The 17,998-nt window shown below is 38.2% G+C and overlaps 1 protein-coding gene across 2 annotated transcripts; it reads left to right on the top strand.

Annotated features, from left to right (window-relative positions):
- The first annotated feature begins 30 nt into the window (after positions 1-30).
- On the top strand, positions 31-13,559 carry ddx49.L (DEAD-box helicase 49 L homeolog). 2 transcript variants are annotated; one of them, XM_018257074.2, is made up of 13 exons: positions 32-198; positions 1,640-1,763; positions 5,260-5,345; positions 6,390-6,511; positions 7,044-7,231; positions 8,565-8,705; positions 9,279-9,354; positions 9,579-9,655; positions 10,082-10,179; positions 10,726-10,800; positions 12,484-12,572; positions 12,777-12,848; positions 12,932-13,559. In XM_018257074.2, the coding sequence occupies exons 1-13, from the start codon at positions 84-86 to the stop codon at positions 13,100-13,102; spliced, it is 1,434 nt and encodes a 477-aa protein (XP_018112563.1). In that variant the 5' UTR covers positions 32-83; the 3' UTR covers positions 13,103-13,559. The 2 variants fall into 2 exon arrangements, with proteins under 2 accessions (XP_041419274.1, XP_018112563.1); XM_041563340.1 differs by lacking the exons at positions 9,279-9,354; positions 9,579-9,655 and having other exon boundaries at positions 31-198.
- Positions 13,560-17,998: the final 4,439 nt, after the last annotated feature.

The raw sequence follows: 17,998 nt of genomic DNA, 5'->3' as shown, positions 1-17,998 counted from the left end.
GTAAGGACCAATAGAATGTCTAGTGGCGTGACGCATAAATCGTGCGCCGGTATGGGCTGTTGGTGGCTATCACGTGTGCCAAGATGGAAGGGTTTTTGAGGCTTGGGTTGTCTTCCTGGCTTATCGATCAGTGCAGCCAACTGGGCATATTAAAACCTAGTTCTGTACAGGAGAATTGCATCCCGCCGATCCTGGAAGGTGAGCTCTAGTATAGAAGTAGTACAGCAATATAATTTATACACTAAAACCTGAACCAAAGTGTAAAACGATGTTCAATGGTTTAACTCATTTTTGGGAGCCTTAAAATTTGAGGATGAGATTTAAAGGAGACATTTTGTGTAAAAAAACAAAAAAAAAAAACAGTGCTAGTCTTTTAGATACGGAAGAATTGGGCTTAAAAAAAGTAGTGTTTCAGGCTGATTTATTGAATATTTCTGAAAAATCCTAATAATCCCTCCATTCTCTTCCACTTCCTGCTCCCTGAATTCCCAGGCTGTGCAGGGGAACTGGCAGCTCTCCGCTCACTCCACTGTAGGACAGGAACCAATCAGCAGCTAGCAGGACCTGATAGAGAACTTGTGTGTGCGCTTGTGTGACTGCAGGGCTGTGATTGGCTGTCCCTCTCCTACTGTGCTTCTGGCAGGGACTGTCAGGACACGCCCACCCCTCATTTGAGACAGGGACCAGTGAACATCTATAGGGAGTGATTTTTAAAGATAATATTAATTTTAGCATCATGTAAAAGCAATAGCATAATTGCCTACAAAATTAGGGTTTCTTCATTTATCCTAAATGTCTCCTTTAACTGACATTGTTGTTCTGCCCCAGCAGCAATTCCTTACTTAAAGGGGTGGTTCACCTTTAAGTTAACTTTTAGTATGTTTGAGTATGACCAGTTCCAAGCAGCTTTTCAATTGGTCTTCATTTTTTTTTATTTTTATTTTTTTTATAGTTTTTTAGTTATTTGCCCTTCTTGTTCTGACTCTTTCCAGCTGTCAAATGGGGGTCATTGACCTCATCTAAAAATTAAATGATCTGTAAAGCTACACATGTATCATTATTGCTACTTTTTATTACTCCTCTTTCTATTCAGGCCCTCTCCTATTTATATTCCAGTCTCTTATTCAAATTGGTGCATGGTTACTAGGGTAATTTGGACCCTAGCAACCAGATTGCTGAAATGGCATACTGGAATTCTCCTGAATAAAAAGCTAAATAACTCGAGAATGGCAGATAATAAAAAATATGAAAACCAATTGCAAATTGTTTCGGAATATGAATCTCTACAACTTACTAACCGTTAACTCAAAGGAACAATTCCTTTGAAAATGCTGGTAGAGCTATGCTCACTTTTTGAAGTGTCTGGTGCAAAGTTGCAATCCCCTCTGCACAGAGTAGCAAGTAATGTACAATGAATACTCCAGTAGCACTCTGGAATGTTTTATTTGTGCCACCAACCAGGCATATTGGTGGCACAAATTAAATGGGAATTCACCATTGATTGCTGCTGGGGTATTCATTGTATGTTCATAACAATACTATTCCTTACAATGTTGATTTTAAGCTCAACTATCAATTAACTTCTGCACAAAACTTTCAGTGTATTTTCTTGAGAACTTATAAGTTGCTGTCCTGTTAGGCCGAGACTGCATGGGATGTGCAAAGACTGGCAGTGGAAAAACAGCTGCCTTTGTGCTACCTATTCTCCAGAAACTCTCTGATGATCCTTTTGGAATATTCTGCCTGGTTCTGACACCAACTCGGTGAGTGCTAAAATAATATAACGAATATGTGATACCCTCTCCATTTCTTTTGTAAGGGTTCTTAAAGGGTGGTTCACCTTTACGTTAACTGTAAGTATGTTGTACAATAGTCAATTTTAAGCAACTTTTCATTTATGTGTCATTATTTCTTTTTTATAGTTTCTTTGAATTATTTGCCATCTTTTTCTAAATCTTTCCAGCTTTCAGATGTAGGTCACAGACTTCATCTAAAAACAAATGCTCTGTAAGGCTACAAAGGTATTTTTACTGCTGCTTTTTATTACTCCTCTTTATATTCAGGCCCTCTCCTATTCATATGCAATGTATGATTTCTAGGGTAATTTGGACCCTAGCAACCAGAACTGCTGAAAGTGCTAAATGAAGATTTGCTGAAAAAAAAAAGCTAAATAACTGAAAAACAACAAGTAAAGATGAAAACCAATTTCAAATTGTCTCAGAATATCTCTCTCTACATCATACTAAAAGTTAATATAAAGTTGAAGAACTCCTATAATACAGAGTGTAGGCACCATCCAGCCTTTACAAACCACAGATCAGGAGCAAGGTTTCGCTCTGGAGAACCATATAAGTAAAGTAAAGCCTCTGTGTACATACCATGAGTTCAAGGATTTCCTCATTTTTCTTAATTTTCCTATTTTTTTTGGTCTCGCCCATATATAATGCATTTCCCTGATTCTACATTTCCCTAGATTTTACATAATTTTTTTTCTGGTTCCCTGAAAAATGTAAAATGAGGGTTCCACTATATTTTCAAATGAATTTAATGTGTAGTGCATATGTTTTGGATACACAAATCCTTCATCATGTGCTTAGGCAACGTGCCCATAACCCAAATCATGTTTTAAAAACATCCAATTAATATGTCCGATCCAATATGTGGCCTGGCACACTGAAATATATGTTAAAACGAAATTGAAAGGGTGTTTGCCGCACCTTCTAACCTAATGCCTATTCCTAGGGAGGTCCCTTGGCCGAGAGTCTGGGCACCTCGGTATAGATGTGCTGACTACTCCTATATATATATATATATATATATAGAAAACTGATTCAATGCTCAAGAGAGAGACAAAAATCGGAGTACATGGCGTCGCACAATCTAATGGTAACCTTGTATTAATAATGTATCTTTCAATCTTAAAGTGATCAACTGTAAATTATGATTGTACAAATTAATACTGTGATTTATGTGAACGTGTCCTTTGTATTCATTGAGTGAAAAATAAAGTAAAAATCTTATAAATTCATGGTGAGTTGAAATTGTTAAAGTGCATAGTGCTTAATGTGAGCAAGGAGACTTACTAGAACCCACGACTTGGACTCCAATTTCAAAACCAGATAAAAAATAACTTTTATTTACTCCTTTAAAATTCATGGACTGTGAAAGGGAATTAATTGATGAAACCATTAAAAACCTTGGATTCCTCTTCTACCCCTATCTTGAGCCGCTAAACAAGCGGCGGAGCTATAGTGCTATAGGCACTAGGTTTAGCGGCTCAAGATAGGGGTAGAAGAGGAATCCAAGGCAGCTTGCAGTGGGACAGAGAATTAGGGGGGAGAACGGAGGGTACGACTACCACGTGGAGGTTCAGAATCCTTATGCACATTGTCTAGCCGACTTGTCAGTAGGTGTTGCCTTTTCAGTGTTTAGGGAATAGGCCAAACATCATAGGTGCCTCTGAGAGGACACAGTGGCTGACCAGCTCATCCCTCCAACAGAGGGGCCTTAAGTTCTAACTTACCTGTAATACTATTGGCTTCCGCTGCGCTCCAGGATACCATACTGAACCGTTCCACCATTATACCCGTTTTCTGAGCGAGTTTTCGCACCCACCCTCTCTGAATATCACTGACTATCGCCAATCAAGTCCTCAGAGTACCCCCAATCACCGTTCAGCTATTATAGGGAAACGGGTGATGTAAGATCCACATGGGAACAGTCTAATCAATTTACACTGTCACCCCCATTTCACTTATATACTGGATTGAATTCCCACCCTTTCTTTTAATTGTTTTTAATGGTTTCATCAATTAATTCCCTTTCACAGTCCATGAATTTTAAAGGAGTAAATAAAAGTTATTTTTTATCTGGTTTTGAAATTGGAGTCCAAGTCGTGGGTTCTAGTACGTCTCCTTGCTCACATTAAGCACTATGCACTTTAACAATTTCAACTAACCATGAATTTATAAGATTTTTACTTTATTTTTCACTCAATGAATACAAAGGACACGTTCACATAAATCACAGTATTAATTTGTACAATCATAATTTACAGTTGATCACTTTAAGATTGAAAGATACATTATTAATACAAGGTTACCATTAGATTGTGCGACGCCATGTACTCCGATTTTTGTCTCTCTCTTGAGCATTGAATCAGTTTTCTATATGTTAAAACGATACTGTAATTTTTTTTTTGAAAATGCATCAATTAATGTTGCTGCTGCTGCAGCAGCAGAATTCCACACTGAAATCCATTTCTCAAAAGAGCAAAAAAAATTTTTTTACATTTTCCCAGCTGCCCCCAGCCATGTGACTTGTGCTCTGATAAACTTCAGCCACTCTTTGTAATACTGTACTGCAAGTGATATCACCCCCTTCCTTTCCCCCCAGCATCTTAACAACAGCTGCCTGGTAGATCAAAGAACAGTACTCAATAGCAAAATTCAGGTCCCACTGCGACACATTCAGTTACATTGAGTAGGAGAAACAACAGCCTGCCAGAAAGCAGTTCCATCCTAAAGTGCTGGCTCTCTCTGAAAGCACATGTCCCGAGATGGCTGCCTACACACACAAATATAACAACTAAAAAAACCACACTTACTGGTTCAGGAATGGAATTTTATATTGAGTGAATTATTTGCAGTGTAAACAGTGTAATTTAAACATAAAAACTACATCATAAAAATCATGACAGAATCCTTTTAAGGATTTTTACTTGCAGAGTATTGCCATCTAATGGCCAGCTATGGTAATGCACTAAAGTCAAGATCAATTTAGATCAGACATTATGTATATCATATAAACACAGTACACAATATTAACATTCTTACTTAACAGTTGAAAGTGGTATTTACCTACCCACTACATGTATCTCAATCTTTTAAATATAAGAATTCCAATGACAGATTAGTAGAACATGACCTAATGTAATACCAAATAACAATGAGAATTCAGCCTTACATTTAATCTTTTGTCAGGTTTCAGAGGTATTTGACACAGGGCTACTAGGGACTTAATTTTCCAAGAGGAAGGGGGATGATATATAAACCTCCAAGCTTTTTCTGTTTACTGGGTGTATCTTTAAAGCACAGTTGAATGTATGTTGTACATGAATGTATGTTATATGAGAATTAAAATAAGCCCTGACATTTCAAGTACAGCCCAATAAATAATGACTGTTTATGGCATCTTGCAGCATCCCCTCTGGCATTTGCCAGAACTAATGGGCTTTTTTTTTAATTCTTTTATTCTCAGAGAACTCGCATATCAGATTGCAGAGCAGTTTCGTGTCCTAGGGAAACCACTGGGCTTAAAAGATTGCATTATTGTTGGTGGAATGGGTATGTATCCTGGCTTGTCCAGTTGTTAACAGAATCTATGAAAGATAGTGATGTGTTTATACAAGTTTCTGGAAGGAAATGATCAATATAAGAAAACTATATAACTTGTATCTGTCAATATTTCCACAAATATTTGAAACATATTTCATAACTTCTAAATTTAGCAGTGTTTTTTTTTTTTTATAACTTCTCTTTATTAGAGGTAATCAGTGAAAAACAGAATAGCATATTATTCATATATTAGACCTTTTACACACTGGGAATTAGCAGTGTTTTTGATATGAATGTTGGTTGTTTGAGTGGGAACAATCCTATTTACATGTGATTTATTTTTTTTTTTGGCGCAATGTCCTATTTGTGTTTTATACACTTGTGTTTTATTGTAATTATATGAATCTGTAATTTTTTTTTATGTTCAGCAGAATATGGAGTAGAAGAATTTAAGGGTGGTGGCAGACGGGGAGAAAATCTTCTCTACTGCGGACAACTAATTTTCCCCGAAATGCCTTCCTGCCGGCAAGACTGTGAATAACCTGGCTGGGATGGCATATGTGTCGGAATTAATCTGCCCGTCTGCTGCCACCCTACATGATAGAACACTTAAGCCTCTCCTAAGAACACTGCTTGTGTTCTAATTGTGTCTATTTCCTTTAAAAGGGTACAGTTAGGGTCAATAGCAGAGGTCCCTTGAACCATTTGAAGTTGTTAATAGCCTTTATGATGTTTGGTTTTTTTGGTGGGTTTCGCTCGAAAACTCAAGTTGTAAGTTCATTTGAGGGATAAATATACCTCTACAATTAAACCTTTAATAAATAACCCCCCTAATGCCCTGATCCCTTGTCGGCAACCTATGGTGGTTCTGCTGTTGCTAAATAATGGTTGTCCGCATACCTCAACTGCCAAAAGAGATCATGAGATTGAAAGATATAGTTTAGCAATAGCTGGAAAAATCATGTTGGTAATCAATGGACAAAATCCTTGATCATTTCTTTTTACCTTTGATAGCTGTGTTTTGCCCATTATCTCTAATTCCTCCTTCCACAGATATGGTGGCACAAGCTCTGGAGTTGTCCCGGAAGCCACATATTGTAATAGCCACACCAGGCCGGCTGGCTGACCATATCCGGAGTTCAAACACTTTCAGCATCAAGAAGATTCGTTTCTTGGTAATTGGTGTTTTGATTAGTGAAATGTATTCCTCAAGATTGATAAAAGCATTAAGCTGGCCATACATTTAAAGATCCACTTACATAGCAAGGTCGCCAAACAAGTTATCCTTTTTTGACTGCCCACATGTTGATCATACTCTACAGGGAGATATTCGGCCAATATTACACCAGCATTGTGGATGACATCATTATTTTATGGAATTTTCAAATATGCCCGATCGTTATATGCCAGATTTTTGGCCAGGTATCTGTAGGGCAGGCTTGTCAGAGGGCCCCATACAGAACAATAAGCTGCTGGCTTGGGCTGGAGAGGAAAGGTATTCTGGAGTCAGTACACTTTGTGAGCTATAGAATCTAGTTAAGCTTCCTTGGTTCATCTTTTTCACTGTAGATATAAGGTTTTATATGTGAGCTGTAGCATCTAGCCAAGCTTACTCTCTCTTTTACTGTAGATATAGGTTTTTATCTGCTGCCAAATATTTTATGTCCCTTATTACAGAAAATGTTCTAATTATGACTGTTCATCTAGGTGCTGGATGAGGCCGATCGGCTTCTAGAGCAAGGCTGCACAGATTTCACCCAGGATTTGCAGGTGATTCTTGAAGCTGTCCCTGCACAACGCCAGACCTTGTTATTCAGTGCAACCCTTACAGACACCTTGCAGGAGCTGAAAACTGTTGCCATGAACAAGCCCTTCTTTTGGGAGTCCATCTCAGAGTAAGTAATTGATGTCCTGCCAGTATGCAGTCAGTATACTTTGCACAGGTAATCTGGGCTATGTTTTCACTTTCATCATATGGTTATCCTAGGTATCTTTGTGGAAAAAATTCAAACTGCTCACGCACACCCAGTAGAATACTAACCCTGGTGCTCGGGGAAAAGGGCTTCGGCAAACCCACAACAATATGAAGAAAAGAATTCACCGGCACACAGGTATTGCTGACATGTCGCACTATTAAACTTTAAAGCAAGGGCTTTCACCCTGCCAGCAATACCTGTGTGCCGGTGAATTCTTTTCTTCATATCCTAGGTATCTTCACATCTCTCACATAGCGCCCTCTTTCCTATATATATTTTTTTTTAACTTTTCACCTATTGTCTGGCCTGCATAGTTAGTGTAGCATAACTGCTGTACTATAAGGCCAGGTTAATAGCATGCTTATAGTTTAAAGAGAGTTCATGCTCTTATTTTAAGCATAGATTGTAGAAATAAGAAAAGCCAAATGTCCTACACCATTATCAGTATAGTGCAACGTCTTTCTGTGCATGTAGCTTTTTCTCTATTGTATAACTGCACGTGTGTGTGTGTATTTAATAATATATTTCTGTATGTATATGCAGTGCTGTACATTAAAGGGGGATCCATGCAAAATAAATGAATTGGCTTATTTAGAGTGTTTCTATTTAAAATTCCATTCATTTTCTGTTCTTGGTGATTTCTGAGATATTTGCGTCTTTATACTGCTAATAACAAGTTTTTTTGAGATAATTATATATACCAGACAATGTATAGACAGGTTCATCTTTCAAAGCTTGCTGTTTTGCTAAAGGACTGTTATTGGCAGTCTCATGCTAAATAAAGTGGCTAATGTACAGAGATGCATGCACTGTATGCAACATACAATTTTTTTTTTTTTTGCACTTTACACCTAACCTTCCATGCAATGTGTGAAGTGCTGCAGGTCTTTGTGAAAGGTACAGAAACATGCAAACCTAGCTGCTTCATCACTGGCACACTATGGCTTAGCTTGCCAATGATGTAGCACCTGCATTGTTGGTAAAGCAGTGTCCCAACTGTTGTTCTTTATAGTTCCAGTATTTGAGAATGCATTTTCTTCTGTTTTGATTTTAACTTAGTACTACTAAATAAACGACAGTAAACCTATTAAGGCACAAATAGTACCCACTTCTTGGATTTTTTTTATGTTTGTGGCATAGGGAGGTAAATTTAGATGCAGTGAATTGAGTCTTTGCGTTAATTAGTTATCTGAAGCACAAACACCTCCACTAATTCTTTATTTATTTGGCTTATCATCTCTTACTCCTCCAGGGTAAAAACAGTGGAGCAGTTAGACCAGCGATATATCCTAGTGCCTGAGAAGGTTAAGGATGCCTATCTGGTGTATCTGATTCAGAAGTTTCAGGATGAACATGAAGATTGGTCCATCATGATCTTCACTAACACATGCAAGTAAGAACTGTGGCTATGTATCCTTCTATGTGAAAGCATCAGACAGTGGGGGTCATTTATAAACACTGGGCAAACTTGCACTTGGGCAATTACCCACAGCAACCAATGACATGTTTGTTTTCATTGTTTTTCTTGCAGCTGAGTGGGAAAAATCTTATCACTGATTGGTTGCTATGGGTAACTGCCCAGGTGCAAATTTACCCAGTGTTTTTAAATGAGCCCCAGTGTGGCTGTTTTTTTAACACTGGACAGACCTGCACACTGTAGTAAGCAATCCGTGATTTGCATTCAATATTCAAACTGTAGGAGATTAATAGAAGTTACTTACTGATAGTTTGCTGTTGGTTAGCAAATATGTTTGAATGGTGTTTGAAATTGAGGTCCAGTGGATAAATGGCAAACAAACATACAGTGCTTGTTTTTACAGTGTGCTGTATGTACTTTAAAGTCACACACAGAATGGGGTTAATTTCTAGGTTTGGGGGAGCCTTCGGATGATGTGTGGGTTATAAAAGGCAAGCACAATGGACACACTAGTATTAACAGGATGGTTTTTTTTATTTTTTTTTTTAGAACCTGCCAAATTCTTAATATGATGTTGCGTGAATTCAGCTTCCCATCTGTTGCTCTGCACTCCATGATGAAACAAGTAAAGTATATGCCTTCATCTTTCTATATGTGGTGTCCTCTCAAATTATCATAATATCCTTAATCTAAACACTCCATAAAGAGATTATAGGATCAGTCCTAGAAGTTCTTCCTTTAATTTCTTACTTGACCCCTATTAGACTTTTTTGGAGCTTCCCCTCCATTTTGGTAAATTGGGTAAGGTAACCAGAATTAATATAATTCCCTGTCCTATCCCCTCTCTAGAAGCAAAGATTTGCTGCTCTTGCCAAGTTCAAGTCGAGTGTTTTCAAGATTCTTATTGCAACAGACGTGGCAGCTAGGTGAGAAAGCAATCAGGCATAACAGAAGATTTCTAAATTGTCACTTGTGCAGGTTGCACACATTTCACTCCAGGATTGCATTTGTTTTTGTTTATCGGACTCCATACAGTTACTGATGATGCATTAGCTATATGGTGCTGCAGTTGGGTCTATTTCATTAGGAACCAGTTAAACTTTCTGTATGTTTTTGGAGGATGGGATGACACGAGTGCCTGGAGGAAACCCACACAAACATGGGCACTACTTTAAACGTCCAATCTGTTGAGTGTGGAATCCAGTGCATCAAGTCATAGTTGCGAACCGCTAAGCCTCATTTCTGCCCATAGCTCTAGACTTTAAGCTTAATTCTGTTAAAATGTTGAGTCACTGTGTAAGATTTCACATTTTTGTTAAGTGCGCTTTTTTGCTTTCCCTTTCTGCCAACAGAGGCCTGGATATACCTACTGTCCAGGTTGTAATCAACCACAATACCCCCGGCCTGCCCAAGATCTACATTCACCGGGTGGGGCGAACAGCAAGAGCAGGTATAGAGCTAATAATATGTATTTTTAAATGTTTGTTTTGTTAATTTTTGAAAGATATTTAATGTTTTTTAATGTATCATTAACAAGGAGATGGGAGAAGTCATAGTGAGCCCTATTGCACAGTTAGTGAAAAGGGTGCACCCACCAGCTCCTGATAAGATTAATGTCGCCTAATTTATCCCACATTATAGTATAAATTCTAATGGAGAGTTCAGTGAGATAATTGGACTAGGATGCGTTTGGGGAAAAATCCGATTTTATGTTGCTTTTGCAATAAACTAGGTCATGTAGGTGTTCAAAAAAGCACAACGAAAAGGGACATGACCTTGGGGAACTCGAACTAGAGGAAGAAAATAAGGTTTTGGAGAAAGATATCGTTTATAGCACAAATAACAAAGTCTGTGCAGTGTGAAACTCCTCCTTTTTTTTTTTTTTTTTTTTTAAGGAACAAGCAAGTTTTGAGTCTGAAATCAAGATATCTGCTTATTTATTGGTGTGCAGGAAGCATTGTTAACAGCCAACTAATGCTGTTTCTCTTATTTTCAGGAAGAAATGGAATGGCAATAACGCTAGTCACACAGTATGATATTCATCTGGTACATGCAATTGAAGGACAAATCAGTAAGTTTTTGATGATCTAGACTTCTACCTTCTCTCCTTTTACCAAAACAGTTCTGTTTGCTAGCAGTTCAGTGCAGTCTTGACTAGATAATTAGGATTGCTTTATGCTCTTTTTTTTTTTTTTTTTTTTTTTTTTGTGAACATATAGTTTTTTACTTATGCTGAGTAGCCTGATATATCGTGTTGCTTATTGTACATTTTTATTTTAAATTTTTAAGGTCCTTATGGGTCTTTTTCTCCCCCTATTCACTCATTTATTTTAATTTCTGTCTAGAAACTGAACATAGCAAACAGGCCTATTTTTACCCAGCATCTCTTTTTTTCTAATTTATTTTTGAAGGGTGTTAGGGACAGGGCATAAGGTCAGATTCAGGGAGATTAGTCACCCGGTGACAAATCTCCTCTTTTTCAGGGGGCAACTAATCTCCCCAAACTGCCTCCCGCCTGCTAGAACGTAAATTGCTGGGGGAATTGTTTCGTTTCCGGATGGCACTCGGAGCACTTCATTTTCCAAAGTCGCCCCAAAGTTTCCTTGTGCAGCGACTTTGGAAAACGAATCGCTCAGAGTGCCATCCCTCCGGCGATTTACATTATAGCTGGCGGGAGGCAGTTAGGGGAGAATAGTGGCCCCAAAGAAGAGATTTGTCGCCAGGCGACTAAACTCCCAAAATCTGAGCGTGTGCCCTGACCCTAACAGTGCTTATACCTGAGATAGAAAGCTTATTTAATGTTACATTTGGTTCTGTGTGAAAGTGAAAGCTATACGCATAAGCTGTGAGAGCAAAATTGAAGATGTTAACGTCCAATGAGGTTTTCTGAAGGGTTTGATGGATAGGTTTGCATTTTAATAAATGTGTTAATATTAATTAATCTATTAGAATAGGTCAGTTAAGGAAAGGTGAAAATGACTAATAGTGGTTTTTGCAGCTAAAGTAAGACCAAGTGAAACACTGCGAAATCCCCTTGCTAAAGAATTGAGGGAGCTGTACAATGCTAAGGCACCCCCCCAAGACAAAAATAATAATAAAACCAGGTGTCTTTATAGAATCTATGATCCGTTTACACCCACGATTTTTGATGGCAGTGCACACTTGGTTATCATTAAATGATATACTTTTATTCAACAGTAATAATTAGTAGAAAGTAAAAAGTAGTGGCTGGTCAGACTACTCAATTAAAAAATGGCATTAATTATAAAAACAAATAAATATGTAATTCTCAAATCCTCAAATTTGCCAGTATCTAAAATTTGTGCTGCTCAATAGATAAAATCCCTAAAAAAAAAGTGCCATTACAATCAGTTGTGGGTGTAAACTGTTAAGACACATTGTTTTGTTAATATTGGTCCAACATACAAAGCAGCCTTTTGCTTCCTTGCTCACATAACACAGAATGCACATAACACAGAATGGGCCCCTTGTGATCCAAAGATAAAATAACCCAAGTCCATAAGAAGTCTGTAAAAGTTTATTGCATTAATAAATCTTTGACATTCTTTTAAGGTCCCAGTTATTGAAGATATGCATAATTAATAACATTAAAGCCTCATTGATGTACATAAAAGTTTTTAGTGTACTCAGAACATCAACATTCACTTTCCAAAGGCTGCTTTCCATGAGCTGGCTTTTCAGAATATAACATGTTAATTTTATATGAGGTGAATATAGTCGCTTCTTCTTCTAGATCTGAAACTTGAGGAGTTTAAAGTGAAGGAGAAGGACGTGCTGAAAATTTTAACCCAGGTGAACGTGACCCGACGGGAATGTGAAATAGTGAGTTTAGATATTTATTTATTTTTTGTTTCTCAAGAAAAAACCCTGGCAGAAATCACCAAACAATCTTACGTTTAAAATATTTATTTGATTTTCACATAAACAAAAAAAAAAAAATCGATATGACCGCATATATCATGCAGAGGATGATGCCAAACATTCTATTTTGAGGATTGGCATAGTAATGATATTTTTTTCTTTTAGAAACTTGAATGTACAGACTTTGATGAGAAAAAAGAGATAAACAAGAGGAAACAGCTTATCCTGGAAGGAAAGGTTAGATTCTTTTACCCCCATACTGAATCCTGGCCAGATGTACAATGGAGATTTCATAAACTGCAATTACTTTTCATCTACAGGACCCTGATCTGGAAGCTAAAAGGAAGGCAGAACTTGAGAAAATAAAGAAGCAGAAAAAGAAATTCAAGGAGCACATTCAGGAGACTATGCAGAAGAAGAGGGATGCTCAAGTGCAGAGAAAACGAAAGAAGAAACATCTTCGTGAGAAGAAGAAGAAGGCTGCCCAATAACAAGCTGCTGGGATCAGGCTTTTTACCTGACTTTCTGTAGCTGGACTTATAATTTGTGCCCTAATGCAACAGAAGCCATGGGCTGGTTGAACTCTGCCCTTCTACACAGGACTAAGGTTTGGTCTTAGCAAAGACATTTATTTTGAACAAGGGCAAATGGCAATGCACCTAGTGTATTAATAGTGATTGTCCTATCACTCTTTAACTTGCTAAGGAATGAAGCTGTTGCCAGGCTATCCCTCATGTTTTTGGATGCTTGCAATTTTCATAGGAAGTCTGACACGCCAAGATATGTTCAAGGAACTGTTTTGTACAGAAAACAACCAAAAATAATCCTAGTATCAATTGCTGTTCTCCTCTGTAAAATGTTTACTTATTTTCGTAGTCGCAAAACCAGGAGATTACAATGGCAAAAGACAACTGGAAATGAAAATATATTCTTTAAAAAAACAGATAACAGTCCTAGTCTTCTGGTTTCTTACTAATATGGATCAGCCACCACTTGCCTTAAAACTTGAAACCTAAATATTTAAGAGGTGTCCTCATTCCAAGTGCTATGAAATCTTCGTTGACTGAGTTGTTATGAGATCAGTACAACTTGATGATGCAATACACGAAGAGTGGTACATTAGCTGGGTGAGATACAATGGTTCTGTTTTCGACATAAAGTAAAATGTACCAACTGGATAAATTTAAGCACATACAGTTAGGTCCATAAATATTTGTGCAGAGACCATTTTTTTCTAATTTTGGTTCTGTACATTAATGAAACAACTCAGATGCAGTTGATCTGCAGATTTTCAGCTTTAATTCAGTGGGTTGAACAAAAAGATTGCATAAAAAATGTGAGGAACTAAAGCCTTTTTTTTTAAAACAATCACTTCATTTCAGGGGCTCAAAAGTAATTGGACAATTGCCCAAAGGCTATTTCATGGGCAGGTGTGGGCAGTTCCTTTGTTATCTCATTATCAATGAAGCAGATAAAAGCCCTGGAGTTGATTTGAGGGGGGGGGGGTGCTTGTATGTGGAAGATTTTGCTGTGAACAGACAACATGTGGTCAAAGGAGCTCTCCATGCAGGTCCTTAAGCTGCAAAAACAGAAAAAACCCATCCGAGAAATTTCTATAATATTAGGAGTGGCAAAATCTACAGTTTGATACATCCTGAGAAAGAAAGAAAAAGCACTGGTGAACTCAGCAATGCAAAAAGACTTGGACGTCCACGGAAGACAACAGTGGTGGATGATCACAGAATCATTTCCATGGTGAAGAGAAACCCCTTTACAACAGCCAAACAAGTGAACAACACTCTCCAGGAGGTAGGTGTATCAATATCCAAGTCTACCATAAAGAGAAGACTGTGAACGTAAATACAGAGGGTGCACTGCAAGGTGCAAGCCACTCATAAGCATCAAGAATAGAAAGGCTGGATTGGAATTTGCTAAAAAAAAAAAAAAAAAATCTAAAAAAGCCAGCACAGTTCTGGAAAAACATTCTTTGGACAGATGAAACCAAGATCAACCACTACCGGAATGATGGCAAGAAAAAAGTATAGAGAAGACGTGGAACAGCTCATGATCCAAAGCATACCACATCATCTATAAAACATAGTGGAGGCAGTGTGATGGCTTGGGCGTGCATGGCTGCCAGTGGCACTGGGACACTAGTGTTTATCCATGATGTGACACAGGACAGAAGCACAAGAATTAATTCTGAGGTGTTCAGAGACGCTGTCTGCTCAAATCCAGCTAAATGCAGTCAAATTGATTGGGAGGTGTTTCATAATGACTAAAACATACAGCCAAAGCAACCCATGAGTTTATTACAGCAAAGAAGTGGAATATTCTTGAATGGCCAAGTCATCTGATCTGAACCCAATTGAGCTGCATTTCACTTGTTGAAGACTAAACTTCTACAGAAAGTAGAAAGGCCCACAAACAAACAGCAACTGAAAGCCACTGCAGTAAAGTCCTGGCAGAGCATTAAAAAGGAGGAAACCCAGAATTTGGTGATGTCCATGAGTTCAAGACTTCAGGCTGTCATTGCCAGCAAAAGTAGAAAAAAGTTGTCTGTCCAAACATTTATGGGCCTAATAGTATATATGAAAGTATAACTGAGGAATCTAAACCAGCAACCCATATTGTTACAACTCCCAACTCATTTATATTGAGAGCTTATAAAGTGGCCTCATATTCTGTCAGGTTCTCTATTAATATACATTGCATTTCTTTATCAAACTCTTACTTCTAAAGTTACCATGAAGTGGTATATCTTTTTGATTCATTAACCTTAATTTTACCCTCTTTCAGAAGATCTTGGCAAGATAGTTCAGGTGGTCCAGCTGTCCAGGAAAGTCCATCTGTTTTTGCTGTAGGAAATGCAGTGTTTATTGTTAGGAAGGAAACGGCTAGTTAGGATTAGTAACCTTCATGTAAAGATGGACGTGTAAGCTATTTCCATCCGGACAGACCTTTGCATTAAACAATTCTAGTTGGCAATTAGAAACTCTCATAGTAAATGTCAGTCTTTAGTTCTACCCTTGTGCCCAGCAAGCAATCAACCATGTCATTGATCCAGCTAACTTTTAGTATGTTCTAGAATGACTAATTCTAAACAACTTTTTAATTATTGTTTTTTTTTTTTGTAGTTTTATTTGCCCCCTTCTTTTCACTCTTTCCAGCTTTGAAATTAGGATCACTGACCCCCATCTAGAAAACAAATGCTCTGTAAGGCTACACATTTATTGTTACTGTATATTACTCGTCTTTCTATTCAGGCCTCTCCTATTCATATTCCAGTCTCGTTCAAATCAGTGCTTGGTCAGCAACCTGACTGCCTAAATTGCAAATTGGAGAGATGCTGAATAAAAAAAACACGAAATAACTCAAAAGCCACAAATAATAATAAAATTAGAATATCACTCTTTGTGTGTGCAAAATCCTAATTGTGTCTGAAAAAACATTAAATATTTGCTCCATAATTGTTCCTTGTGCCTGTTCACAGAACAGGCGCAAAGATTGTCCTTACTTGATCTGGTGGTGGCTCTAAAGGGGCAAGAGTGCTGCCTGGCAGACCATATCCGGTACTACCTCTTAGTGCATGTGTAGTACAATGTCTGGGATCTTCATGTCCCTCTGCACCACCTGCTGTGGAAAGCAGACAGTTCCACAATCCATCACATTGCACTAGGCCAAGTCTAGCACATGTCCTGTCCTTCACAGACATCGAACATCCAACCATATGATATGCCCTGCAAGACCACACATCTCATGCTGTGCATCAATTAGGAATATACGAATATTCTGTTTCCTTGGTGAGTCTAGTATCCTAAGCCACAGGCCACTTCACTGCTTACATTTATCTTTGTCAACAGCAAGTAAGCAGGCAGTCGGGTAGCTCTCCAGGTGAGAAGGAGTAGCAACAATGTACATTCACACCACTGATTTTTGCCAACAGGAAGGTAAGACAGGCAAAGCCAAGGTGGTGGCCTTGAAGTATTAGGAATGGTTGTGAAAGGAGGTCTGCATGCCTTTATTTTAATGAATTGGGAAAAATTCTAGTGGCTTACTGAATTTTTATAGGCAGAAGAAGTAGGCACAATGTCTGTTACTGTTTGCTACAGACTCAAGGGGCTCATTTATCAGCAAATTTGCACCTTGGCAGTACCCTATGGCAACCAGTCAAATGTATTCCTCTACCTGTAGCTAGCTGAAAAAAAAACATAATCCGTGCTTACTACCTAGTTGCAAATATGCCCAATATCACCCACATATCAATTCCTTCATGGTGATATGATTGCCAGATGCTTCAGTCCCACAAATGAAGGTAACCGTCATACTCCTGGCAGGGCGACAGATCCGCAAATGTAAAGTGAGCAAAGTGTTATTTATAGCTTTTATCTGATTGGCCCAGAGATGGCTAGTTTGCATAGCAATACATGATATTCTACTGGAATATTTTTTCCCACTATCTAGCAAGTAGAAAATTACAAAACATGATTCTTAAGATTCCCGTTAATCCATTGTCAGAGATAGAAACCATTTTAGTATTTTACAATTCACCATTCCTTATGAGCAAGTACATCTTCACTCCTTATATTTAGGGGCAGTTTTATTAATGTTTGAGTTGTTTTTTCCATGAATATTTGAGTTTTGGTGTATAATCAATACTTCCACCATCCACTTTTTTATATATTAGTATAGGAATTTATTTAATCCAGAGAAAGGCAACAGCAACTTGACATTAAAAAAAAATCCCAGAGGTATTGCTCAACACCAGGTGCTGAACAGTCGAATCCTAGGACTGTGCAGCTTTGTTATTAGGGGTAAACACTATCCTGTGCTGTCAGATGTGACCTTGACTGGCAGGGTATGTGCTAGGGTACTAACCCCTACGTTACTCCTTGTTGGGGCACCAGATTGCCCTTCCTACCTGGTCTTAATTCCCTTTTTACTGCTGCAGTGAGCTATAATATAAACTTTTTTCACTAGCTAGACCGGGCACTTAGTTCTGAGACCCAGGTTCCAGGCATTCTGCACAGATAGCAACTTTCTGCCCAGAGATGAACCTCCATATATTACCTTCTGATCCCTTGCAGGGAGTCCTGCTTTAAAGCCTCTTCTTGTGGCAGTGGTGAAAGTAGATGAGCACAGGTCTGGGTGCAAAACTGGAGGGGGCAGGGCCAGGTACAGTCACACCGGCTGCTCTCCAGGTAGTCTAGTTGTGGCCAAACCTATACACAATACCTTATACAATTGTTTTCACTATGACAAGCCTTTTATAATGGTGATAAACTGCACATTTTGTAGTATGGTATGTATTCTTGCATTGTTTTGCACCCCTCTAATGTAGGCTTATTTGTTCCTTGAGATAGTGTTTTATTAGCAAATGATGGTAT

This window comes from Xenopus laevis, chromosome 1L, assembly GCF_017654675.1.
Source record: "Xenopus laevis strain J_2021 chromosome 1L, Xenopus_laevis_v10.1, whole genome shotgun sequence".
Classification (NCBI taxonomy): domain Eukaryota; kingdom Metazoa; phylum Chordata; class Amphibia; order Anura; family Pipidae; genus Xenopus; species Xenopus laevis.
Note: the sequence above shows the minus strand (reverse complement) of the source record. Positions and strands in the feature narration are given on the sequence as shown.

Excerpts from the sequence above, each read along its gene's own strand:
- ddx49.L (XM_018257074.2), top strand. The coding sequence starts at position 84 with ATGGAAGGGTTTTTGAGGCTTGGGTTGTCTTCCTGGCTTATCGATCAG. Across the intron at positions 7,232-8,564 it reads TTTTGGGAGTCCATCTCAGA|GGTAAAAACAGTGGAGCAGT; the intron begins GTAAGTAATTGA and ends TTACTCCTCCAG. Across the intron at positions 8,706-9,278 it reads ATCTTCACTAACACATGCAA|AACCTGCCAAATTCTTAATA; the intron begins GTAAGAACTGTG and ends TTTTTTTTTTAG.